The sequence below is a fragment of the Solenopsis invicta genome, chromosome 12, assembly GCF_016802725.1.
Source record: "Solenopsis invicta isolate M01_SB chromosome 12, UNIL_Sinv_3.0, whole genome shotgun sequence".
Taxonomy (NCBI): Eukaryota; Metazoa; Arthropoda; class Insecta; order Hymenoptera; family Formicidae; genus Solenopsis; species Solenopsis invicta.
Window position 1 is genome coordinate 17,862,777 of NC_052675.1, and position 27,138 is coordinate 17,889,914.

The 27,138-nt window shown below is 33.3% G+C and overlaps 1 protein-coding gene across 3 annotated transcripts; it reads left to right on the forward strand.

Annotated features, from left to right (window-relative positions):
• The first annotated feature begins 4,931 nt into the window (after positions 1–4,931).
• LOC105195955 lies at positions 4,932–14,430 on the forward strand. 3 transcript variants are annotated; one of them, XM_011161604.3, is made up of 13 exons: positions 4,932–4,981; positions 7,460–7,694; positions 8,354–8,401; positions 8,737–8,901; positions 9,270–9,432; positions 9,733–9,854; positions 10,612–10,850; positions 11,752–11,921; positions 12,016–12,193; positions 12,419–12,536; positions 12,847–13,006; positions 13,303–13,430; positions 14,171–14,430. In XM_011161604.3, exons 2-13 carry the CDS (start codon positions 7,643–7,645, stop codon positions 14,254–14,256), a joined length of 1,629 nt encoding a protein of 542 aa, XP_011159906.1. In that variant the 5' UTR covers positions 4,932–4,981; positions 7,460–7,642; the 3' UTR covers positions 14,257–14,430. The 3 variants fall into 3 exon arrangements, with proteins under 3 accessions (XP_011159906.1, XP_039311886.1, XP_039311887.1); XM_039455952.1 differs by lacking the exon at positions 4,932–4,981 and adding an exon at positions 8,125–8,244 and having other exon boundaries at positions 7,334–7,849; XM_039455953.1 differs by lacking the exon at positions 4,932–4,981 and having other exon boundaries at positions 7,338–7,849.
• Positions 14,431–27,138: the final 12,708 nt, after the last annotated feature.

Genomic DNA, 27,138 nt, shown 5'->3' on the forward strand with positions numbered 1-27,138 from the left:
GGCTCCTGACTTTTTCATCGTCGTCATACTTCTTTCACAACCCCGCGCTTGTAACCCACACTTTAGCAAGTTTCGATATCTCACGCCGTAAAATGTGTCAACGAAGAAATCATTAAGCAATCAATAAGTAGCTTTTTTTCTTAAATATTCTGACAATATGGTATTAAAATTATATGAAAAAAGTCTTCTCGAAACCAAACAAAAGCCTCCCTTTTTTTATTCGCTTCCAATCAAAGAGCTATTAAAATCTCTCACTTCTTCGTTAGAATTTCCCTCGTAAAAAATTTGAATCTGCTTCATCTTAATTGTATTCAATACTATCGGTTTATAGCTCCTGCTAGCGGCGAATGAAATTATGGATACAGTAGGATGCGCATTACACGGAGATGCAACATCGACGTATGCGAACGCATAGAAATTACAGACGGCACATGGCGACACCGTATGGTCTAGCCTCCATTAAGTCGTCGGTTAGTGCACGTGCCGCAAGGATCCAGGGATCTCACGCAAGACCCGTGGATATTGGACGGCATCCGCTGTGCCCTCCCGTGCACCTACCAAAGGCCGTCATTTAGCCGGATTGATGGACTAAGACCCGCGTCCAGTGTCCGTGAGGGTGCATATTATTGTACGAAATGAATCGAGGGGTTCAATGAAAACAATGGCAGCGCGTATATCAAATATGAAGTATAAAATAATTTAACGAAATAAACATTTTCATATACAATACGTTCTTTCACAAGTCTTTTACACATATAATATTTCGGATACTTTTAAAACAATGAAAAAATAATTTTAAAATTGCTGTAATACATCAAAGTATGTAACGAAATGTATGCAGATTCTTCTAAAATAAAATGTGGTATGTTAAAAAAATTAATTTCGTATTTAATACGTTTTTAATAAATGTAAAAAATATCAGTAAGAACTAATTAATAGATTTTATCCGTAACTCTATTTTCTCTTTAAAAAAATATTACATATTTGAACTTGTTTAGTATTTTATAATTCGTATCAAAATTATATTTCTAACTTTATTTATAAATTTATTATTACAAGGAAGCATTAAAAAAATCGGAACATGTACATATAAAATGTGTACATATTAAAATACATGATATAAAAAATTAAAATTAAAAAACAAAATTCAATTTTAAAATAACATGAAATATAAATCGTTTAAAATAGACTTTGTTCAATTCGCAATTATGTTAATTCAAAATACGTAAATAATATCCAACATTATTCTCAATAATATAAAGATTTAAGTCATTGCCATTATTGAATAAATGTAACCACTCCCCCTCACCATCAACTATAGCCTAATTCTGCAATGAAAAAATACCGAGTATTGGTTTATTAAAATAAAAATAAAAATTTAGTAATTTTTTTCTTAATATGCGAGTCAGAGATTTCTCTGAAAATCTTTAAAATGTTTCAGTAATAATTACACTAATTTTTCATAAAAAAGATTATTTTGCGGAATGTTATATTGAATTGGAACAAAAGTTTGCAGACGCACACATGCCATGTAATTGAATAAGTCTAATATCTAAAATATAAACAGGTTTAACTAACCTAAGAGATATCAAAACGCTACGAACTTTTGTTCCAACTCAATAGATTTTACTCGCGCGCGCTGATGCCATCGAAAGATACTGCTTCATATAATCCATTCGGAAATAACTTTCTCACGTGCGCGGCAACGGATTTTCTGAGTTCCATTCCATTCCATTCGCTAGCTTAAGTGCACACGCAAACTTTCCGTTTCCTTTCCTTATACCTTCGATGTTCGGCGCGCGTTACGGAGAAGGATCGTCGGCGCGAATTTACTCGCAAACACGGGATCACGGTTTCTGAGAGCTCGGTCCTCCAACTCGTCAATCTGAGATGGGAGTACTCATTGGAGGGATTTCAAACAAAGTTTGTCTTTCGCTTTCCCAAATCCAAAAAAAAAAAAAAAAATAATGTAATCATCTTTTAGCTTTTGATTTAATAGTCATTTCTCTCTGTCCTCTTTTCCTTCTTCGCTTCTTTCTACTTTTTTTCTAAAGTTAGAAAATTTGCATCAAGAATTCGTAATCTAAACAGTTTTATTTATAGAAAAGTGTGTTAGACCATTCTTTCCGTACAATTTCCTTGCTATGTGTTAAATGATCCAACATGTTAGAGTTTCGTGCGCAGCGAATGAGAAGTTAAGTGAATCCGACGTAAGTCACGAGTCGAGAGAGTTAAGTAGATGCTAGAGGAACGAGATATCGTTATCGCTCTTTCGGTGTAACAGTGCAGCATCCTTGCAAGAATCCGAGAGCGGGGCGTTACGAAAGCCAAACAAGTTTGAATAGAGCCCGCATTCCGCATCAAATATCTCGAGAAACTCATTAAGTGAGTTGCCCCATCGAGCGAGCGAGCGAGCAGGCAGAGGGCGGCATGAAGGCACGGAGGGTAAGGGATTGACGTGTGGATGGCAATGGCAGCTGTTTGTTCGACTTTAGATGGTTTGCAGTAAAAGTATCCGACTAGTTACGCGGCCGCTTCATTTACATCGCTCGCCGCGCGACGAAAGCGCTTAACAATAAGCGTGTTACGCTTGTCCGGTTAAACTGCGCTCGACTTCGAAATTACTCGAATTACCGTCCAACTTCAACGTTAAAATAATTTACATTGCTTCTCGCATCGTCTCGTCTCTCCGCTTTCCAATTATCCAGTTCTTTCAGTTTTAATCACTGAATGTGATAGATGCTTAGAAACAAATAATAGAATAGTAAAAATGTATATAATTAAAAAATATGTAGTGATAAATCAATAATATCGAGAAAAACCAATAAAAAAAACAAACAGAATGTAAGAAAGAAATATGAAAAATGAGACTGTATTTGCAATGTAACTGTAGCTTCAGACAAGATTAATATAGTTTTTTCATATTAACAATAATTCATCTAGATTTAAATCGCTCTATCAGAGCTTCGACTGTGGTATATTGTTTATTAGTTATTAGTTTATTGGAGAAGAAAATCCTCAATTTCCAAATTGGATTGCCAAATTGGAAATTGTGTGATGGTCCAAATGCTTCAAACGATTACAGTTCGTAAATGAAACCACAATGGCCAATAATAATAGCACGCAGTACATTGTTTCCACGGATGTCAATATCAGTAACAATTACTCTTTCCCGCTGATAATATTGCCAAATACTGTGACATCTTTTATTATTTTTTTTTTCATGCGTTATCAAAAAAAAATATACGTAGATATTCTGAAAAAATATATTTAACATTTTTTCATATTTAAATCAAAATTGAATTATATCACTTATGTTAATAGTTTTCTTTAATTTTTTTTCCCATCATGTAAATTAAAAATAAAAAATACAACATCCCTTTACGATAATCTCCCGAGAACAAGAAAAAAATTACTATCGCTCGCCGCGCTATCAAACGATATCGTTATTAATGTGCCGCATGCAAGTGCCCGATTTCTCATTATCACGTGAACGCGCATACGTACGGTGATTCCGGAACACACACGGGCGACGTGCATAAAGCCCAGTGATGCAGTTTTTGCGACAAATTAACCGCGTCATCGAAAGACCACTGTATTTTATTAGCTGTCAGAACTCGGCGTGCGATGTTTTTTATTGAAATCATTTTTGTCTCTATTTTCACTGAGTATTTTGCCGAATACCACAAACGTACTTTCGCGGTGGAAACAAGTTATCTAAATTGCGCACATTTAAAGTTATTAGCCGTACAATCCATAGATGCATGCTATACAATCAATTATCTGAATAACTATTCCCTCTTTTTTATTTCAATTTCATTAAGAACTTAAAGTGTAAAAATCTTTTTAAGAAATATACTAGAACATATTAAATTCATGTTTATTCAGAGGAATAACATAAAAATATAAAATGTTATTTCTTTTTAGTTATAATATAAATATAATAGAGCACAAAGTTACAAAATTAAAAGATCTGACAATTGAATTTAATAAAAAAGAAATAGATAAAGGTAAAATAATTGTGAATTAAGTATTTTTCTCACGATAAACAATTTTGTGTGTAAAATAGGATTTAGCGAGAGAGAATCTATTTAAAATTTAAAGTTAGTGGAAACATGCTGGGATTATACAAGAGCTTTAACACGTGCCAGCAATTTGTATTTGTACTACTCTTGCCATTAAACGAAAATCATCGGTGAGAGAGAAGGGGGGAAAACTGGTAGAATCCAATTTGAACTTGTTGTGGCACTCTTGTTTTCCTGTCAACTGGGTTGAACACCACTAAGAGTCAGTAACTAAAGATCAGAGCGGTACCACCGGATCAAATATCCATTTCCGTTTCTGCCGCTGTAAAACGTACGTCTGCATAGCCCGGAATCGGAAATGGCGAACCCCAGCCCTCGCGATGAAATGAACACAAAGGAATAAAAGTTTTTTCCCCTGGATTACTTTTTTACCAGATTAATAATATAACCATTCCTCTAAAGCGAATTTCATCAAGCGAAATAGATCATAATTACTTCAAAAAGCATTCTGTATCCCAAATTTTTATCGTTGATTTAATGCAAATTGATGCGTTAAAATATATAAATATATAGAAGTTCCTAATTATATGTTTCTTTAAGTCAATACCTTCTTAATATCCTCTTTGATACTTATCTTCGATTTTTATTATTACAATTATTTTTTTTTTATTTTACATATTGTATTGTTAAATAAATTTAAATTAAAGAGTGCAACGATAAATATTGGTGCAACATTGGAAAAGTTGTATTGTTTCATTTATGGCTATGAAACAAGTTTACAATGTGGTGTTCGTCTATATAGTGTTATCTCGTTATCTAATCGGCGGAACGCAAATTTCTTGCACAAATGCAAATAACAATTCAGACTACTTCCTTCGTTGTCAGTAGCATCTTGATAGTTAAGGTAGGAACAAAAAGTGCACATATCAACGCACGTGTATTAATTCATATCAGCGGTAAGCGAATGTATTTGTAAAATGAATGTGTAACATGTGATATGTTAATCGTGATAAGAGACGTACTGTCTTATACTTTTCCATGAGAAATCAAAAATAAGACTCGCATTACGATACCAGTCATCACTTGTTGATTTCCTTCATCATAAAATAACACTGAATTCCAAGTTATCATTTCTTTTTGTTTTTAAATAACTGTTTGTTTTCTGATAAGTAATTTCCATTTATTTTAACGTAAACTTGTACCATTTTTTAATAACATTTGAAGTAAATGAGATCTCAGAGAGTTGAAAAGTGTCAAAATGGAGTGAACATGAACACTGAACACTGAACAGTTTATAATACTTATAGTGCTTTATTCTTTTATAATATATGAATTGTTAGTAGGTTAATGAAAACTTTTTTGATTAATTACTTTTTTTATGAGCATGCTTTTTCTATAAAATAAAAATTTTATACTATCTTATCGTGAGATAATTTTTCTTCAAAGCCATGAAAATAGAGCCATATGTTCAATGATAGCTAGAAACAAATATTTCTAATCTTTTCTAACCATATCTAGAAATTCCTACATAATATTGCTAATTATTGATTCCGACCAATCTTGTGACGGTCTGCCTTTTCTTCGTTCAGAGTAACTCACTGAGGCAAGCTTCGAGAAAGAAGAGAAATGTACTATAATTTTTAAAAAATGAAGCGTGAAGCGCGTAACGCTTTAAGTTGCGTTCAGGGAGCTAACGCTATTGCATGATTCTATCCTTATTTTTCATTAGACGTAAAACAAAGATAGAATAATGTAACAACATTAATCAGAGCTGGCAAAAATCGGGTTTTTCATATTTAACCTAACTCAGTTATAATCAATTTTATCCAAATTTGCCCTGATTAAATTTGGTTATCCATTTTTAGTTTTTCACTTCAGGTTACTAATCGTGCAACTTTTTCCTAGGGGCAGAAACGTGAGAAATGATTTCTCTTTTAATTTTGATGGTAAAAATTTTTATTTTTCACGTTTTTTCCTCCATTTCGCGAGAAAAGAATAATATCTATAATTTATTTTATGATTAATTCATAATATGTATGTATCTAATTTCATGTTGAATGTTGATATTTTATTTTAAATTGTATTTTTAATATATTATATTAATTATATTTTTAATATGTATTTTTTAATATATATGGTATTATATACACAGTACAATAAAACAATTTATGTTTAGTCCACGTATCACGGTAATTTTATTTTGTTAATTAATTAAACTTTGAAAAATATTATTTTTATTTTATGCATATTAATAATATTATATAATTATTATATTTTTTTATTGAAAAATGTTGACTATAAATAATACAAGCAAACAACTTTCGTTTTTTATAATTGTACAATCACATTACTTACATTTAAGTTTTCTTCGAATAGTAAATTAAAATTTTTTTGTAAGTTTTAATATAGTTTTTCAATTCTTAGGTAAAACCGGTTTTAACCGGATGAGTCTAACTAGGGCAAATTTTACCAGCCCTGCTGATAATGCGCTCTCCAAACACAACCTTGGACTGTGTTCCGATATACACTGCCAATAAAAAAATATATAATATATGTACCGTGAACTATAGATTCTCAGTACTGACAGTATATATTGGAACATAGTTTTAGTCTTTCTCGCTATTTTATGGTTAAAAGTGCAATACGATAGATGAGTGAGAGAGTTCTGCATCATAAACGTTTTCACGGCATTTTCACGCCTTGCTCGTCTAGCTTAAAAAGGTAGCCTTTGTAGACTTTATAATGTGCATCGTTATAAATTAAAGTAGGAAAAACTATACATGGTCGTTTTATATTTTCCAATTTATATGTAATATAAATACCTAATATAAAAGATTTTTAGTATAAAACATTGTTAATTTTTTATTGTGACATTTTTAAGCAAATATTGTAAAAAAAACAAATAATAAAACGATTTAAATTATTAGTTTTATAAAAGCCATAATTATTTTAAAATAAATAAATAGATAAAACCCTTTTATCTGTTTATTTATTTAAACATTTATATTATACCTTTTATCTCAATATTTTAATTCATTTTTATAAAATAAAAAATAATACACAGAAACAAAAAATAAATTATTCAAATAACTGCTATTTTGCAAAATATTTCATTGTTTATAATGAAATATTTTGCATTTATAAATATGAACAAATTAAATTTAACAATCGTCATTTCATCTAAATTATAAATCGACTGACTTTGAAGACATATGATTCATTAATAAGAAACAGCTGACACGTTTCTGTCAACCAATTGGATCGTTTAACCCGTTTTTATTAGCGGGTTACGCGAGCGGGAAACTCGCCAGAATACATGATCGCGTTTTAAAGTCCGATCATACGCTTACTTAGTATCCCGGCGGATTGTATCGATAGAAAAAAATGCATATCTAAACACGTCCTCGCAAAGTAGTTTATTTTTCTATTCAAAGTGAACGAACGGATACTTGGCGCAATTGGTTCCAAGAGCAACAAGAAGTATCGGGCAAAGAACGACGAGACAAAGATTGCTACCTAAATCAACTGAGGCTTCTATTTTTGTTCCGAGAGAAGGAAGTCTTGGGCTGACTTCATCACGTCGAGCGCAGTCGTCTCTTCAGTTCGTCGCGTCGGATATGCTCGCGAATGACCGAGATCATGACAAGATCGCCACGATCGCCACAACCGGTGAGACCCGAAGCCCTTCTTGCGTAACAACCGCGTAGTGTTAACCTAATATACTCCGAAGTCAAAGTAATTCTACATAGTGAGTTAACGCAGTGGTGCACATACAGGAGCAAATGAGAAATCGTCCTACGAGTTCCTATCCAGATTACCGAACAGTGAGATATTAAAAGAAAATATAATTTTACTCATTAGTCCTTCTAACAGATCTCTTTCTGTATAGTTTACAAGCGTAAATTTCTGTTTAAATTTCTATGCTCATCTGTGATTAACATATCGCGTCGCAGAAACGATGTGCAGATACAGTTTTCACAAATTGTATGTATAATGAATTATGCATGAATTTCAGATGAGTTTTATATACATATTATGCGTGTCTGAGTACAAGCAAACACAATTTGTTTAATATCTATTTTTTCAATGTATCTACTAGATGAGTTACGTTCACGCTGACAATTCTATAGCAGCACGTAGTTATTTTCAAAGAAACTCCGACTGACTGTGTTTTGCTTGTGTCCTCGTCTTATCTGTAATTAGATGGTACCTTCTGCACGTAAATATCTATATTTAGACTCTTTCATATATTTTAACTGCGTCGTTTGTTATATAACTCACAATGTAGAATTTTTATTTCCTAAAATCACACGCTTTTCGTTTTTCAGACACTGCTAATGAACCCGCCGATTTCGATAGAGCCATATCCACGACCGGTAAGATCTCTTAATGTCATTTCAAATGCGTAATCAATTTCATCAATTTTTTTTACAGTTTTTTGGGGGATAAGGTTTTCATATTTAGATGCTTGTTAGCATCATTTATTATCAAATTGACTTTCAATTTAATAATGCAATATTACTAATTTTTATTCAACTTCATCTAAAACTGTGTTTCAAGACCGAAAATTTATTTCATGAACTTGAAAAGGTATACGAAATCACACAATAGATATTAGCACTAAGATCTAGGCATTTCGATTGTTTATATTGTGTTCTCTGTTTGTTTTCTCTAATATGTTTTGTCATTTTATTTTACTTTCCTGTCTCAGGCTATGGATTGTTTAATGTGCTGCTGCTACTGGCGGTACTGCCAATCGCATGGACCGCCGTTTTTGACACCACTTCCACCGCGTTTATCTTGGCATCGGCCGAATGCGATCTTGAACTCATTACATTCTTTCGCAAAGGCGTTCTCGTAGCATTCCCCTACATAGGTACGGAATTCTAATTGGGAAATAACTGCATGAATTAATAATTGTAACTTATTATAAATGTCATATTAACAGTCTAGAGAATGATAATAATTTTTAAAAAAATTATTTTACTAAAAAAATATACTGAAATATATTACAATAAGTTAGAGCATTAACAAATTTAACTTTTTTTATAAAAACTTTTTTAAAACTCTTAAATATTAATATTATCATCGGACATCATTGTTGTATTATAGATTGCAATTCGTCCAATTAATTTATAATCGTACACCTTTGTTAAAATATTATTTTATAAAATGTTTCTTTTATTTTTACAGAGTTTAATTTATACTAAATATTATACGTGATGTTACTGATATATTTTGTAGCTATGACAATGACTGCTTTTATATGGGACTACATAACACCCTATATAAGTAAGAAAACGCTGTTCATCTTCGCATTAATAGGCGATTCGATTCTGAACATTGTGAGCAGTGGTGTACAGTCGTATTACATATTTCTACTAATAAAATTCATCAGTGGGATTCTGTAAGTATATGATTCTAAGGAAAACGCCAGAACATTTTTTTTCAAAAATCTCTTGAAGCGTAAATAATTTATGATTATTTTACTTATTCCGATTTTTACTTCAATTAAAAAAAAACATTTAATTATCTAATCTTGATTATTAACAGAATAATATTTTCTAATGTTGATCGAACTTTGTTCTACTGAAGATCTCGAGTTCAAGTGCATCTTTTTTTAGACTCAAGGTTTATGGCGCAACCCTCTTCACCTCGCAATCTTACGCCCGATAAAATGTAACGCGCGCGCATCTATGATTTACAGCGTAGGCGGCCCGCTGGCGATGGTGATGACGTACCTGACGGAATTCCATTCGGCGAGGTATAAGCGCCGCTTCACCATATGGGCGGGATTTCTCTTCGCCCTAGCGAACATCGTGCCAGCAGGTAAACACGCGATCGCGCGATATATCGTTTAATGCAGCGTACTTATCAACAACGATTTGTTACTCGCGAGAGCAAATAAACGATGCATGTAAAGATATATTAAAAACCACATCTGAGTTGTGTGGAAGAAATCAGAAAGAAATATATAATTGTAAAATACAGAAAATTTATATATCTACGTGATAAGCGATATCTACATAATCATAACAATTTTCCTAATCTACATAATCAAATCTACAAATCTACATAATCATAACAAGAAGTTATTATCAGTACTGTGCAGTCTGCCGTTTATTTTGTTTGTATTGTTACTCTGTCTAAACGTAACTGAAATATTTTGAGGATGAATCATGTGAAAAGGATTCAGAAGCGATCTCATATAGCTCTTGTTTCGCCGAGGTTGGCGGAACTAGTTTGAAACTAGATTACGTGTCACTATCGCGACGTTCTGTGTGTAATAACCAGCAAACTTTACTTAACAACGCGTACGGTGAATCACATTGGCACCGAATAGTTCCGGCTGAATGCGCGAGCTATTGCGAAGCTTCGAGAAATAAATTAATTAATTTTGCCTGACAGACTGATTCGCTGTGTGATTAATACTATCCGGTTATTACCTGTCGCAAAGGAGACAACGCGCGGGATCGAAAACTCGGAAGATTGTTCGATACTTTCCGGGGAGGAAAAAAAAATTAATAAAGACGCAACACGTGCTTTTACGGATTTTGTCGCGGTAATTAAACGTACGACTCAACAGCTCTGGGCTTTTCGATACTACCGTTGGACTGGCACATCGACATCCTTGGCCAAGACTACGATGCTTGGCGCATATACCTACTGATCTGCTCGATACCACCCGTCCTCGGCCTCATCACGGCAACCATGTTGCCGGAAAGCCCTAAGTATCTCATGGCAATTGGCAGGTCAGATGCCGCCTTGAAATTGCTTAGGAGAATGTATTGTATGAACACTAGACAATCCGCAGATACGTTCCCGGTAAGTTAAATAACGCGTAAAACGACTTAAGTTTTATCTCCATACCTCTTACTTTTTTCCTCCGCTTTTGTCCTTTTTAGATTGGACTATTTATTTTTATTAACTCTTAAGCTCGAAACACGCTAAAACCTAATTTAAAAAGTTTGATCTCCGAAAACTTTTCGGTTTTTATCTTCAATATCTTTCAAGTGAACGTATATATATATATTGCTGCACTCGTTACTGACGGCCGTTTTTTTTTGTTTTTTTTTTTTGACGGGACACGGAGCAAGATACATTTTCGTTTCTGGCTCGAGCTACGACAATATTGCATTATTCGGGCGTTATTAACTTTTTACCGGCTTATCGAGCAAAACTCGTTGTTTCGGGCTCTAACAAATGACCGGGAGATATCCTCCGTGACTTCATAGCACCTCGGCTATGATACAAACGACACATTTTATTTACGGCACGTCCGCGGCGAAGGGAAAAAAAGAGCGAGAAAGCGAAGTAAAGCGGAAACGGAAGCAGAGAAAGGCGCAAATCGTATTTTCCAGGCGAATGAAAGCAGGGCCGGTACTGGGCGTTACTACACCCCTCCCCCTCCCCTCCCTCCCTCGCCCATTTCCAGTCGAATTTAAATTTTGCACCTCTTTTTTTTTATCGCGAAACCTTTGGACAATAAATCACCATTTCACAGATCTATTTATTCAGATCTTGATAATGAAAACAATGATAAATTTCATACCGTTCATGCTTTATGTATCATACTTTTTCCCTATCTTACACTATATGTCTATGCTTTCGTATTCTATGCCGCACCCGCCACTACATTTAGATAGCGGTGCACAAATCGGACGCATAATTCACTCGGTGAGCCGAGAAAAGGGCGTCTTTCATCGCCGTTCCCTTCTCGTTGCAGATAAAAGCGCTGTTCGTTCAGCAAAAGACGCAATTGGCGCGTCCCGTGCTCGAGGCGAGCCTCGAGAGGATGCGCATCTCGTTGTACAACACGAAGCTACTACTGACGACGGCGGCTTACCTGCCCGCCTTTTGCTTCGTAAATTTCCTCCAATTTGGAAGTATGCTCGGGTAAGTTTGGATAAGCCGCGGCGCTTCGAATGCGCTTTTCGACACGCGAAACACTCGAAAAGCGATGAAAGCGAGCACCGTTCGATTGATGTAGATTCAACACGATGAGACTGTGGGTGCCGCATCTCTTTATTATTCTCAACAACTTTGACGAGGAGAACTGGACGCCGAGGGACAGGCAGCCGACCTTCTGCGAAATGCTGGACCGTCAAATGACTTTACCGGGCAGACGATATTTGAATTGCTCCAACTTCGACGACGCGTGTCTCAAGGTTGGTAAAAATCGCCTGAGGCGCCAAGCTGCACTTTGTTGATAATATAATTATCGTTAAATCACTGTTGAACTATCAATCTCGAGATAAAGCCGCAGCGTTTCTGATTAACGAGTAATTAAAGCGATATCCGTCGATTAACCGCAAACTGCGAGCCTCATTAACAATTTCCTTCAATAGAATTTATGTAATAGCAATTGTATAACCGCCTTCATGCTTTTCCAGTGGACGATCAATCCCGTGATTTATCAAAATTCCACCATCATCGCATCGTCGGCCGTTGTATTCTCATTTCTCGTCGGATTCATAATGACTACCAAGCTTCGAAAGCAAATCATAATACGTAAGATATTACAGCGTTAAATTTATATTATTTATGTTGTGTGAACATCAAAAGTGTCATCTTCCCTATTGATATCTTGTTAAATTGACATGAATTATCTTGCACAGGAACAAACGCGATAAGTAATTTTATATAAAAATTCCTTTCCTTCTTTTCAAGCGAACGTCAATTTTTTTTCACGTATTTGTCTAAATTCTTGTTATTTTTATAAATCCTTCTCGCGGCGTAGAAGTTGGCTGAGCGTTGTCCGTGGAACGATTGTTTCGCGGGAATAATCCATAAATTAACGGGTACAACACCATTGTCGCAGTCATGGCCCTCCTGATATCGGTGGCAAGCAGTTTCGGAATAAATTGGGCGCAGTCTCCGCCGTATATGCTGACGCTGGCGTCGGCGGTTATCGTGACGACAAGAATAGCGGGTAATATCGTTACCGCGGTGAATGTCGACGTTATTCCCGTCCCATTAAGGTAATGCCGCGCGAATATATAAGCGCGTCTCTTTGACGCGCGCGACCGTATCCTCCGCACTCTCGTGCCCGCGCATTCCCGTATAGCTCTGGAGAAATTAATTGCGCCACGTGCAACCACGTGGCAGATGCTGGCGAGTTGCGCGCGAATGGTAGCAATCTCGGGACTTATCGAGCGCAATCCTCGATTCGCTGCTTATCATCGTTCGCGTCCGTTAACGCGAGAAACGGGGGATACGTCGTCACGGGGGAGAGATAGATACAATTGGTCGACAGAAATTGATCTTTTTGCTGTAGAGCCACGAGCATTGACATCCTCGTCACCACTGGTAACATTGGCGCTGTCATAGGAAATCTGATTTTCTCCGCGCTTCTGGACAACGAATGCATTAGCGCTTTCATGGGATTTGGCTGTTTTTTCTTCGGTACGTTTAGCACAATGCGAGCTAGATTAATCCTTCCGAATCGTGTCATTTCATAGATAACAAATAAGATTTAGCTATTGCACATACATATTTAAATTGTTTGCGTTACACCGACAAAAAACATATTGCAATTACAGTAATTAATTTGAATATAATCCATAGCCAACTATAAACTTATAGTTATTTTAATCATACAAGTTGCAACTACCAATTATTATTATTATATACATAAATAGTAGACAAATGTTTAAAAAATAGTTAAATTGACTATAAAAAATTGCCATTGCATTTACTATATAAAAATTTTTTTTTTTTGTTTATATTTTGATATTTTATTATATTATATAGAAAAGGTTATTATTACTAACATTACAGTTAATACTTTTTTTATAGAAATAAAGTACAGCTCGTAATTACAATTACTTTACAATATGCAATTATAGTCACAAGTACGAAACATTTTTCTTTTAGTATAAATATATCATCAAATTTATTGTGCTTGAAAACGTAAAGCTTATTGTACATGAAATGATATATTCGTAATATAGATAGAATTAATTTAATTGGTTAAATTATACATGTATATCAATTGTAACGTTGAAATGCAAAAATTGCTGTTACAAATGCTCAAACATTTCAGATTAATTAGCTTAATTGAATAACTAAAATTAATTCAAACTAAAATTATCTAAAAGAATTATTCTGTTTTCTTATCTAATGTATTTTTTTTTTTTTTACAGTTTGCTTCTGCGTGTCTCTACTTTTCCCGCAACCCACGAAAGAATCGCCGGCGAAACTTGCCGAGATTAACACATTAAAATCGTGAAGAAAGCAACACACAAACACTTCAAAATTATATTCACAGAGTTGTAAAGATTCAATTAAATGTGTAGTTGCTTGAAAAACTCGTGGCTGTTAGGCTGTGATATTTATCTAGGACAATTTATCGGAAAGAGAATTTATAGGAAAGAAATAAAAATTATAATAAGAAAAATTCAAATAAATCCGCCTCTCTTTCCTCCCATAACGCAAGTAGACGTAATATAGTTTTTTTATAGAGAGAAGTCTATGACTATCTCTTTTTTTATTCTTTCCCAATATTTCTCAACCAAACAATGCAACATTTAATGACCGACAATAAAACAAGCACTTTCAAGCTTTATGAAAACGTTTCGTGTGTTGTTTAAAAAAATTTTCCCGGTTATGAGAGTAATATACCTTCGTAAAAGTTTATAGCGTCAGAAACAAGAAACGCAGATGTGAATATAATGTTACTTTTTACGATTATGAAAATATCGCGTATTAAACAACCTCTTTAATTCTAACAACCATCTTGAACAGCCTTCGTTTATGAGTATATGCATATTTGTGATAATATGCTTTTTAAAACACCGTTATATTCCTTGACTTTAATAATACATGCAACAAAAAATAAAAGTAACTTTATTCTACCTTGCCACTTTATGTTTTAATTCTTTATTAAATTTTTAAAGTTTCAAGAACTGTAATTAACGTTTCGTTCTAGAGAAAATTGGGAATGATTTAACGTCTTGTTTATACTCACACATATTGTACATCTTCCTATTCACAAATATTATATATTTGAGTTAAATTGCTCTTTTAGTTTCGTTTGAGATTTAGGAAGTCACACTTGAATTGGAAAGTATTTTGCACTTGCGATTTGTTCGAAATTATTCAAAAATCTTCATCGTCGCTTAGTAACGAGAGACTTGTGTCAACCTGCGTGAACATCGCGTCACGGATAGCAACGACAGGTTGATTACGTGTAAGCTGCGAGACACCGTCGCGGATAGTAGCAGTTATCAAAAGTTATCCGGCGCGATAGTTAATTAGCTAGTTGTGCGCGAAACTGGCCGAGGGACAAATTCACCGTAAAGTTTACTTTTGCCGAATATGCATGAGGGAACCATATAGCGCGTGCTTATTGCCATAGCGGTGGCAAGGCGAGAGTTACTCCGCTGGAGCTGCACTTCTCGGTTTTGCCCGAAGCATAAACATCTGAACTTGTACGCGGTTTCCTCTGGTTTGGCGCAATCGTGCGATATATAGGGCAGGCCGCCGCCGCCACCGCGGAATTAACGTAAGCCGTACAGTTATTCGTCACTTAACCCTTTCGGGATAACTCCAAGGATAACGCGGTCCCAAAGAATGTTTAATGCTATCCAGGGATTAAGAGCTTTCCGTGCGTTTTGGGCTTATACGAATGTCGGGTCTAGTCTCAAGAACCAAAATTCAAATAAATATAATATTTCGAAGAAACAATGCGTAATCTATAAAAAAAAAGTTTAAATCTAACTTGTAAAACAGTAATTTTTTACCACTATAAAATTGTACACATAATACACGTATATAAATAAGATTTTACAATAATTAACAATAATAATTATAATTATGAAAGCTAAATTATCGGCTACTTCTGAAAATAACATATGTTTGACCCATTATATTCTGTTTAAAAATAAAATTAATGCGCGTTATTATTTGATCATACAAAATTGACATAAGCGCCAGAATTTCACGTTATTTGGAAATTCACAAATTTGTGGCGGTCTACGTGGTGGGCAATGATTTATTTTATAGGATTATATACCGAACGATACGTGTGTGAAGCGACTCATCCCGCATCATTATTTAAACAAGTCCACGCATCATCGATCACTTCGGCAATTTTATCTTCGATTTAATCTCTGTTGCATTTAATGTGCGTTATTCATTTTAGGTCATGTAATAATCATGATGTCTCATTAATATTTTATCGCGATAAATATCGCGGCAGCTTTATTAAATGCGTTAATTAAAGACAAATATATAGCGAATGAAGATGTTTGCACGAACGTATATTAACTGCGATACAAATTGGTTAGCCTGTGAAGTTATAAATTCCGTCAAATAAACATTTTATTTTTCGCAAATTAAACGATCTATGGAGTATAAATACCGAGAATAAAGGATTAAACAAAATATTAAAATATAATATGAAAATTGATGTTTGACTCACCGACCGATGCGCAACGAGCGGAGTTACTCAGCCACGAAGCTACGTTGATACTGTAACACACAAACATAAGATTTAAAAATTAAAACTGTGTTCAAAATAATCGATACTTCAAAAGTTACTTTTTATACACCCAGAGAAAGATTTCTTTGAGTCAAAAAATGTTTGTTTGACTCAATGAAATTTGTGCATTGGTATACGGCTAAAAAAATTTCTTTAATTCGAAGAACTTTTTTTATTGTTCCTTTTATTAGAATTAAAGAAATAGTTTGATTGTGAAACGCAAATCTTTTTTTAAATAAAAGAAATATATTTTTAAAACTAGAATAACTAAATTATGTCTTACATTTCTGCCAGTACTTTCTTTGAATTAAATAATTATTTATTAAAATTAAACCAATCATTTGAACAAATAATTTATTTACTTTAAGAAAGATTGATAATATTTGATAATATTTGATATTGATAAAATTGATTATTTTACCATGCAATTATAGTCAGACTTTTTTTCAACATAGCTAATTGTAAGCTTAAATGGATGTGTTCCACTTAACGCTCGTAACACTCCTGGAATCATTTCACCCTTGTTGTGTATCAAATATTTAACAAAGACAGATGATACTCATAAGTGCCTGTGCGCGCCAAAGCGAACGCAGCCTATGCAATCATCCCTGAGAGGTAGCATCAAAACGTACTCTTCGTGCCCTCTGATGTGGACCGAACAGGGATGTTGAAAATGAACAATTCTCGACACATTTTCCATGGACGATATAGCAGTATACCTCGAGTGTAGGTATTCGCTATTTTGGAACATTTCAGAGCTTTTAAATTATCGATTGAGTAAATTATTAATTATTTAAATTATTAGTTTTATTATATATTATATATTATATAATTATTTATACTAGATATTATGTATAATTATTTATATTAGATATTACGTATAATTATTTATATTATCGATTGAGTAAAAGTACCGAGTACTGATACCTTATCTACTCGTAGCTATTTTATCGGCCGCCATGCACGATATACTCATGTTTATTGACTGTAGATTCTCGTTTTCACATGGAAATGCAGTTTTTTTTTTGCAAACAGTTTGACCCTCAAATGCAAATGTAGAATTAATTTTTTCTCAGTGGGCAATAAATTAAAGTCATATAAAACTAAAATTAGAGATTCCAAATTAGAAATAAAATTAGGGATAATTAAAAAATATTCAATCAATTCTAATTCATTCTCATACAGCTACATAATCTAAATAATAAAAAAATGCAATCAGTACGTAATTATATAATATATTTTTGGAAAATATATTTTGTTTCTCTCAGCATAGGTGACCAAAATTCGCGAATCAAAATACTATAACAAAAATGTTCAAAAAAAATTAAGTCAAATAATCATTTATCAATTGTTTTACAAACAATTATTTTTGAGATATTATATATAAGAGTTTAAAGCTAATCACTTAAAGTTTATGTTTACGATCACCTTTCATGTGGTTCACACTTCGATCACACTTTAGTAAAGTATCATGACATGGGGTCAAATGACTCAAACAACTTTGACAACAGTCGCGCCCAAACTATTGATTGTTTTAAGTAAAAAAAATTACTAAACATTCTTTAAATAGTGTAAATTAAATCAATTTCTAGTTGTGTTAAATTTTAATTCAAACATAACAAAAAAATTACTAAATTAAAAGAAATTAAAGAAACGTAGAGAACATTCAATCGAATCTTTGATTGGAGTTGCACTCGGAGTTGCACAGACTCTCCATTGATCATTAAGGATTAATTATCGCACATATGACTCACGGACATACAACTGTCTTCTAAACGTAGTTCGTGATTGGCTTTAAACTCTTATATCTCAAAAAGTACAGTTTGAAATAAAAATTTATAAATAACTATTTTACTTAATTTTTCGAGAACTTTCAAGGTTATAATATTTTAATTTGTAAATTTTGAGAAATCCCATTTACACTGAAAAAAAGTCTTGTTAGATCAATTAGAAATCTTGCAGATTCAACTAGTATGTATGTTCAAAAACGGACGAATCAGAAACTTGTAGAAGTTACCGAGTTATTGTAAAGTCTATCAAACGTTTTAATTATGAAATCTCGATTCCTATTATAATAAGAAAATTCTGCTTGATTCAAAACGCATTTCAAAACGCAATCATATTAGTTTTGTTGATATAATAAAATTATTTTTCTCAATGTATAATACATTTCCAATAATAAATTTAATACATCAATTAATATAATTTATTACTCGCGTAAAAATTTTTCACTTGTTCTAAAAGTGAAAAGTGCATTTGTTGAGATAAAAGCAGGAACACGAGTATATCTTGATAACGAAACATTAAAAAGAAAGAGCAAAACGCACGCAAAGACTATAACTATAGAGGCGTTTTAATTTCCGTTGAAATATCTCCGCGAAACTAAGATGAACATACTATCTCATACTTCTATATGCACAGCTATCTCATCTCGAGACTTTTTTTATTCTCCTTTTTCCGCGACTTAAAATAAAGAGAGAAAAGTAGGAGAGAAAAAGAGAAAGACAATTGTAATATAATTATCATAGTAAAGTGCTGTTTAGCACCTGTATCAATGCCAAGTCGAGTGCAGTGCAAGGTAACCCTTTCACTACGGTCGACTCCCGCCGTAAACCGGGTATGCAGATGAAAAATAACACGAAGCTGACACGGCGATTTATCTCGTCAGAATTTTTCAGCGTAAAAAAAAAGTTTTCATAAAACGAGTAACTTCATACTTCCCGATCAAGCTTTCCGCAACTTGTCCGAGAGATGTTAGAGAATAAAAACTTTGAAACTGGTTATGTAGAAATTCTCTCATTCAATTTATCTCAGCTGTTCTTCTACAAACATAATTTATGCAGTTTGCAAAAACTGCGCGTCTTAACAAATCGCATTTCTGGAGCAACAAGTTCAGAAATTTTATAGTAAAAAAATTTTTTATCTTCTTTTCCCTCGTATCATTCTTAAGAAATAAATAATATTTGCAAAGATTTCAAAAATTCTCATTCGTAAATCAAAAATGTAACTTTTAAAATATTCAGATTTCAATTAATTCCTCAAAGAAATATTCAGACTGAAATATTCAGACTTTGAGAAATTAATTAAAATTATGGTAAATAGGAGCAAATTAATTCTTCAAAGTTCAACATATTTTACCATAATTTTATTTATCGTTTATTTAAAGTTCACGGTACTTTACTGTGAAATCGCATTATACAACAAGCAGGCAGAAATAACGAGAGTGAAATAATTTTCCTTTCGTTTCGCAAAAGTTTCAGCTTTAAGAACATAAGACGAATGTTCACGCACATTCTTAAAACACGCGGTCTTGCAATCTTTTCGATCATGAAATAAAGTCCGCGCTCTTATCTGCGGCAGAATCGAGCGGCATTAAGCTTGACCGCCCCCGTACATATTTCGCCATGAATAATTCATCGCGTGCAACGCGCTTGTCCGAAACAATGCACGCGGACGCGATCGACAAATCTCGTCATTCGGGGAATTAGCATTTTTATCCTATGGCGCGATGCTACGCAATCCCCCGCATTCACCTGTGTAATCAATCGATCCCCCGAGTTCCGCGCGATCTAATCACGATAATATGGTAAACTTGTCTTGCGACGAAGACGATCCATAGGGGATCATTTCCTGATAACATGGCATCGTGGCGCCTATGCTGACGTTTCGCGTTACTTATCACCGATCAATTCTGTACGTGTCGACGACTTCACCCCGTTTGCGTTTCCTTAAGCCTAAATTACATTCAATCCTGCCACGGCGTTTACGCTCGCTGGGACGACGTGCATCACGTTATAATCTAAAATGTGTAACAGATGAAATCATCAGATTTTTGTACAATCGCCAATTTCCCGGCACTGCAATTTAAATAGTGAAAAAGAATATTACGCAACGAATGCGTTTTCTGCAGGTGCAATGTTAACGATATTTTCTGATCCATCGTTAAAAATCAGATGATCGATTAATCCTCAATTTTCAATTTTAATAAATTAAATTCTAATAAATTTAATAAAATGCAGCTGCTGAAAGATATTAATAAATGTGTTGGCATAAAAGCGAAATATAATAAGGTCTGATAACAGTATCGGAATTATCTCGACTGCGAACGCAATTGAGCGTTTCCCGCTCGCACATTTACGAAATTCCGGGAACACCAAATGACATGAAAAATTAGATTACCAAAGTTCGTAACTTATGCGCGTGTCCGATTTGGAAATGCCTGCTGCGGGAAGCCCTGCTGATATCTAAAGTTTGCGAATTATATTTGCTGATGAATCAAATAATTTTTTACTATGGATTATCGATTAATATCGCTGAATGTTCAAATATTTTTCCTGATGCCGTAACAATAATTGAATTAAATTCGCGAAATTGAATTGCAAAATTAAATTGAGAGATCTGTTATTTTACAAACACAATGTTATAAATGTTACTACGTGTAATAGAAATATGTTACAAATTATAAATAAACCTCGCGATACAGCCGTGCGTTCGTTAAAAATGCAATATATCTTTAACTTATGTTAGTGTAAGCGGGACAGCTAATTCTGCTCGCGGCAAAGTAAAATAACGAAGTGTATAAAAAATATTTTGAAAAAGATTTTGATATCGAAAATGTAGTTCAATTATCAAGAATAAAAAATTGAAAATTCATCATCATATTACAAAATATTTTATTTTTTTTTTTTGTAATTAACGAGAGAATAAAAAACCACGGTGCTCACATCAAAAGAAAAAAAAACACAAAATTTCATTATGCGCTTTTCAAACTTGTATATTTATATCTCTTAGATTTATTCGCTCTTTCAAGACGTGATATTGTTTCTTTGCATAAAAGAACAATTTCTTAGGACCTCACATAGCTTGAGTAGCAAGGGGCAAGTGAATTCTGAGTGTATTACCTCATTTGTAATTTTAGGATTATAACTTTTCTTTCGGGTTTTATATATCAAGCTGATTTTACAAGAAAGATGCTTGATGTTTGATAAAACGGATTTAGCGCGCTTTTAACTCGATTCACTTTGAGATATAATTTAAACACCGAGAAAAAAGATATTTTCTGTTTCGTAATAATATGTTATGTCCTATTTTGCAAAAATATTAGATTATTATCATTTAATAATAATTTTGAAAATATTTAATCTAATGATTAGTTTAAATTAATGTTTAATTAATTAAATAAATAAAAATAGCACATATAATTATATAAAATATACATAATAAAATATATCAAACGTGGTAACTTTTGTCTTCTTTAAATAACATAATGTTCCGACTTATCTCCTTTATTCTGAGCATCAAAGGATTGATTTTGGTACTGTGGCTTGTGAAAAGGATGCAGTGAACTACTCTTTTCTCGGGGGATGATTCCGCCACTCTGTGTGAGTGTGACTCATCGGGATTTTCCCAGTCTAGACAACGAGAACGAGCATCTCTTCCGCTGGGACATTGTGTCGTACACAGCGGAGCAATAGTATGTGACATCATCAACATCCTTAAAGTCATATCGATAAATCACAGACTGCCAGTCACAGGCGCGAGGCAAGCACCGTTACTCATCTCATTTGCCTAATAATGCGTAGCGTACAATCAAGTCAAATTTTAATCAATAAACGTAATCCTTTCACTCAATATAGATCAACAAATTGTTTTACAAAACAGATATTTAGAAATCCAGCAAAAATAAAATTTTGCGAGACGAAAGTCATCAATGCAACACACATAGTATATTTGTAAAAAAGTAAAACAGAAAATAACAAAAGTTGTTTTTGTTCGTTGTGAAGTAACTAATGGTGAATTTTTTAGTTGTCGAAAGTAGTTGGACGACGAAATTCGTGGAAGAGTTAAAGCTTGATACATCGAGAAATGTCCTGTTTATCTTTCCAAGCTCGTCGCAAGGAATCGCGTAAAACACACTAATTAGTTTAATGTGGTAATTAACGTTCCTGAACAATAATTTGCGTCCACCCTATATATTCACAGCGATCGAGATTAGCGAGAGTAACAACCCGACTGCTTTTACCAATACAGAAAAAATTTCGTTCACCGTTTTTTGTTTTGTCAGTAGCATCGATTTATAATCGCATATTTTTTTGGCTCGTTAAACGAACGAGAAGTTCGAAAATGTCATAATACAAAAGTAAAAGATTCTACTAAAATTTCTGTTCATCAAAAACACCATTCAGTGCTGCGAACATCGCTGAAGGGAGCAATTAAAGCGTAGCAAGGGATGAGAAAAGGGAAAATCATTCCCTAGATATCGATTTTTGTACGAACAATCGAGAAGTTGAATGCATTTGCGGCATGAATCGCGAAAATAAACGAACAACCCTTCGGAAATTTCAGATCCATTAAGCACGAGAAATTCCTGCTTCGAGACAAAAGAGATGATAGAATATACATGGTCCCCATTACAATTTAATATACATGAGAGATGTTTGGCAAAAGTTAATAATCGTTCGAGTTTCAATATAAAATATTGATTATTAACAAAATTACTCAATAAAATAAAAATGGGTTCTATATCACTTCCTTCTCCCTCACAAAAACCTGTATAAATTATTTTTAATTAATTAAGATTTAAAAGCAACCAAAGAAGTTCGTTAACTTCTTTTCATTTAATCGCAGCAATTATAATCAAGCATATCCATACTAGAATTAATAATGGTGACCTTAATGGAGAAGCGATTGTTCTTCAAGGACATTTCAAGCAGACGCACACCGAGACTTTGCGTGCGTTTCGTTATACACGATAATGTTGGTCAACGAACCCTCCTCGCGATAACAGTGGATCAATTGAAATGCACCCCTCGCGCGCGCTATCCCAGACCGGCCATTACTACGATGCAAGGGGCGCTCCATTTTCTTGCTCGAAACGTGTCTCTCGGATACAAGATTCCTTCGAGTTGAAGTATTCTAGAATGTATGAACTTTTCGATACACGTAATCCGAGAATGACGCAAACGATTCTAAGAGGATTTTATGTCGTATCTATTGTAGTTATGTTACGAAAATAACCGAGTTGCTTGCTACAAATACCTCTTGTAGCTTTCTATGAAAAGAATGATGCAGTCCTTCTTACAGAAGATAGAAAAAAAGTTATTAAAAATTAAAATAAAATTTTCGTTGCTCGAGAAATTATCGAAACTGTAAAATTGTTAATTAGTCTAATTATTTAATAAACTTCCCAGTAAATGTTTTGGATATAAATATCCTATCTAAAGTGAAATTGAAAGCCCGGAAGATATAATGAGAAAGCTTGTGACTTGACCAACCGTAATGCCAGATGGCAAACAACGTTACTACGCTACAATCTATTTCACGGGGTGAGTTTTATCTTTAGTGCAGCGTGCATACAGATAAAAAATTTCACGATGCAATCGTCAGCGTACCACTCGCGGGAAGATAAAAATGCGATATATATATCGTTCGCACACTCATTGATGTCGCGACGAATTGAAATGTTATGATCGGTATCTTATCGATTAATAAGTGAGTGTCATGTTTTGCGTGGATGCTGGATACTAATCCCGAAATATGACATACAATGAATCAACACGAGGAAATTCTTAGAACCCATTTCTCGGTTGACATAGCAAGAGCACTAAAATGTCTGACTTTTAGCATAACAAAAAATGGGAAAAGATTTAATTAAACATTTTCAGATGATTACTTTAATTATTAGTCGTAAACTTTATATAATTAATATTAATATTAAAAATAGAATTATTAGAAATAGCGCGAGTATAAAAATTATAATAGATTATAAAAATTCAACATGAGCAAACACTTTGAGCAAAAAACAATTAAAATTAGAGATATATAAAAAAATGTATAAAAAAAAGTGTGTGTGAAGCTGGCATATTATTTGGTGGAAACTCACTAAACATTGACAGTTCTGGGTTTATTTTCAATAGTTCTACAGTTCCTGATAGATAAAACAAATAGTTTTAAGCCTGATCTACAATGTGCTCTTTGCGTTTTGTCTTGTCCTTTTTGCTTTTTGTTTTGTGCTTTCTGCTTTTTGTTTCCTTGCTTTGTGTATTTTTGTCACACGAAGTCGAGAGACATCGTCATGCACAAAAGGCAAGGATTTTTCTGCACAAAATTAGCAAACAATTCGCCAAAAGCTTCGTTTACTTGTATCTCAGCTTTATTTTCTTTATCAGACATATTTTTTATCAGACTATGTTCGATTCACCACGATACCGTGGTCGTATTTAACCTAACCAACATGTTTCTTTGTCTTTGTTGTCCGAGATAAAATTTGACGAACTTCAGAAAAGACAAGAAACACGTGACAAAAAACACGATTGTCGATAAAACAGTGCGCGAAGAGATAAGAAAGCAAGAGGCAAAAAGCAAGAAATAGGAAGCAAAAAGCATATTGTAGATCAGGCTTTAGCGTTTAAAGCGAAAAAAACGCATAAGACAAAGTGAGGCGCCAGGTTCACGCAGCGTCTCAGTTTGTCCTGTGTCATTTTCCAGACCTAATTCTTGTAGGATTTTAAAAGATCTATAGTTCTAGATGAGTTCTAGAAAGAGTTCTAGCGTTTAACATAGTTTATTTAATATAAAAAAAAATTATTATAATTATTTATTTTATAATATTACATAATAGAGTTCCGTGTACAAAAAAATATTTTTTCTTCAGTTCTGAACGTATCTAAACGCCATTTAAAGAGTTCCGGTCGATTCAATTATTTATTAATTAGAAAAAAATTATTATCTTCCGCGAAAGTCGTATATTCGCGCATATGAGTGAGACGCTAGTGTATATTCCAGAGTTCTGTGAATCAAAAAATATTTTTCCAATAGTTCTTAACGGATTAAAGCGCCTTCCAAAAAGTTGCGGTCGATTCCGATATTAGTTAATCAACAAAAAATTAATATGTTCCAAAAAAGCCGATTTTCCGCATATATAGGTGAGATGCTAGTCTTTTTCGAAGAGTTCTCTGTACGAAAAAATATTTTTCCTACAGTTCTCAACATATTAAAGCACCTTCCAAAGAGTTGCGGTCGATTCCGACATTAGTTAATTAACAAAAAATTGATAACTTCCGAAAAAGCTGATTTTTCATATATATGGGTGAGATGCTGCTCTTTTTCGAAGAGTTTTGTGTACGAAAAAATATTTTTCCTACAGTTCTCAACATATTAAAGCACCTTCTGAAGAGTTGCGGTCGATTCCGACATTAGTTAATCAACAAAAAATTGATAACTTCCGAAAAAGCTGATTTTTCATATATATGAGTGAGATGCTGCTCTTTTTCGAAGAGTTCTGTGTACGAAAGATATTTTTCCTACAGTTCTCAACATATTAAAGCGCTTTCCGAAAAGTTCCGATTGATTGCGTTATTTATTAGTTAATAATAAATTATTAACTTCCGCAACGTTATCTTCTTACGACGTTTTTCGATCTTTTTAACGTGCAATATTATCCTCATTGCTTTAATTGTATGTCATTTTACTGTACAATATACTATATAATGCAGTCACAGCACGCGCGTGGCAAGAATTATATAGAAACACAGATTACATAAAATGGAGACTCTAATCATCTGGCTATTCTAATGAGAGTCTCATAGCATCAAATATATAGAACCGATCACAACCATTTGGTCATTATGTTATTTTCCCTGTAGAAAATGAATACGCTTTACATACGGAAAATTGTTTCATCTTATATTTCTCGTTAATATCACAAATACTAGAAATTAAGAGATAAAAAGGATATTATTTTAATATGCTAAAATGATTTCAGAACTAAAATGTTTTAAAGATGATAAAAGAATTCTTTTTTTAAAGAATTGACTTAATAAATTAGTAAAAATTATTAAGATACAACTTTTATTTATCTAAAAATTTTGCACTATTGCGTCAAACAAATTTATTTTTTACTTTTTTTTTTAAGGAAAACATTAATATTTTTCCATTTTTATTCTTATTTTAAAAATAAAATACATTATTAAATCGCAGTAAAATTTCCACATTCGCAGTTTGCTGCAATATTCGATTTATCACTATTCGTAGCAAGATGCATATCGTAAGTGCAAAGCAAATGCATCATTCCCCAGAAGGTCACCAGCGAAGATTTGCGTAAATCATAAATCATATGTTGAACATTTGTTTTTGATGTCCCGATTTAACTTTTTACAAACTTTGTGAACAAGTAAAATAGCAACGCGCAATCTTCTCTAAAACACGCGAAAGAAACTACAGTGACGTCTTGATAAGAAAATAAGAGACAAGTATCGGTACCCTTGGTATCGATTACAAATGATATAAAGAAATTTTTTTCAAGCTTTTAAAACCAATAATATTGAGAGAAAATATTTAATAAGTTTAATTTTAATACTCTTAAAAAAATTCTTTATTTATTTTTACATTTAAACTTATTACTTATTATTTTCTTAGATATTTTAAAATAAATGGTCTTTAAAATAAAATAAAATCGTCTTTTTAATATAATAAAGGGAGCAATATCTCATATAATAACTTATATAATGAGTATTTCGTAAATCATTTTAATATCCAAGGGATCCTCAAAAGTATGGGGACGATACTGAGAGCAGGAAAAAGCATTTAGTTAAGTGTATTCCTCGTGGAGAAAGTCGCAAATCATAAAGA

Excerpts from the sequence above, each read along its gene's own strand:
- LOC105195955 (XM_011161604.3), top strand. The coding sequence starts at position 7,643 with ATGCTCGCGAATGACCGAGATCATGACAAGATCGCCACGATCGCCACA. Across the intron at positions 7,695-8,353 it reads CGCCACGATCGCCACAACCG|ACACTGCTAATGAACCCGCC; the intron begins GTGAGACCCGAA and ends TTCGTTTTTCAG. Across the intron at positions 9,433-9,732 it reads AAATTCATCAGTGGGATTCT|CGTAGGCGGCCCGCTGGCGA; the intron begins GTAAGTATATGA and ends TATGATTTACAG.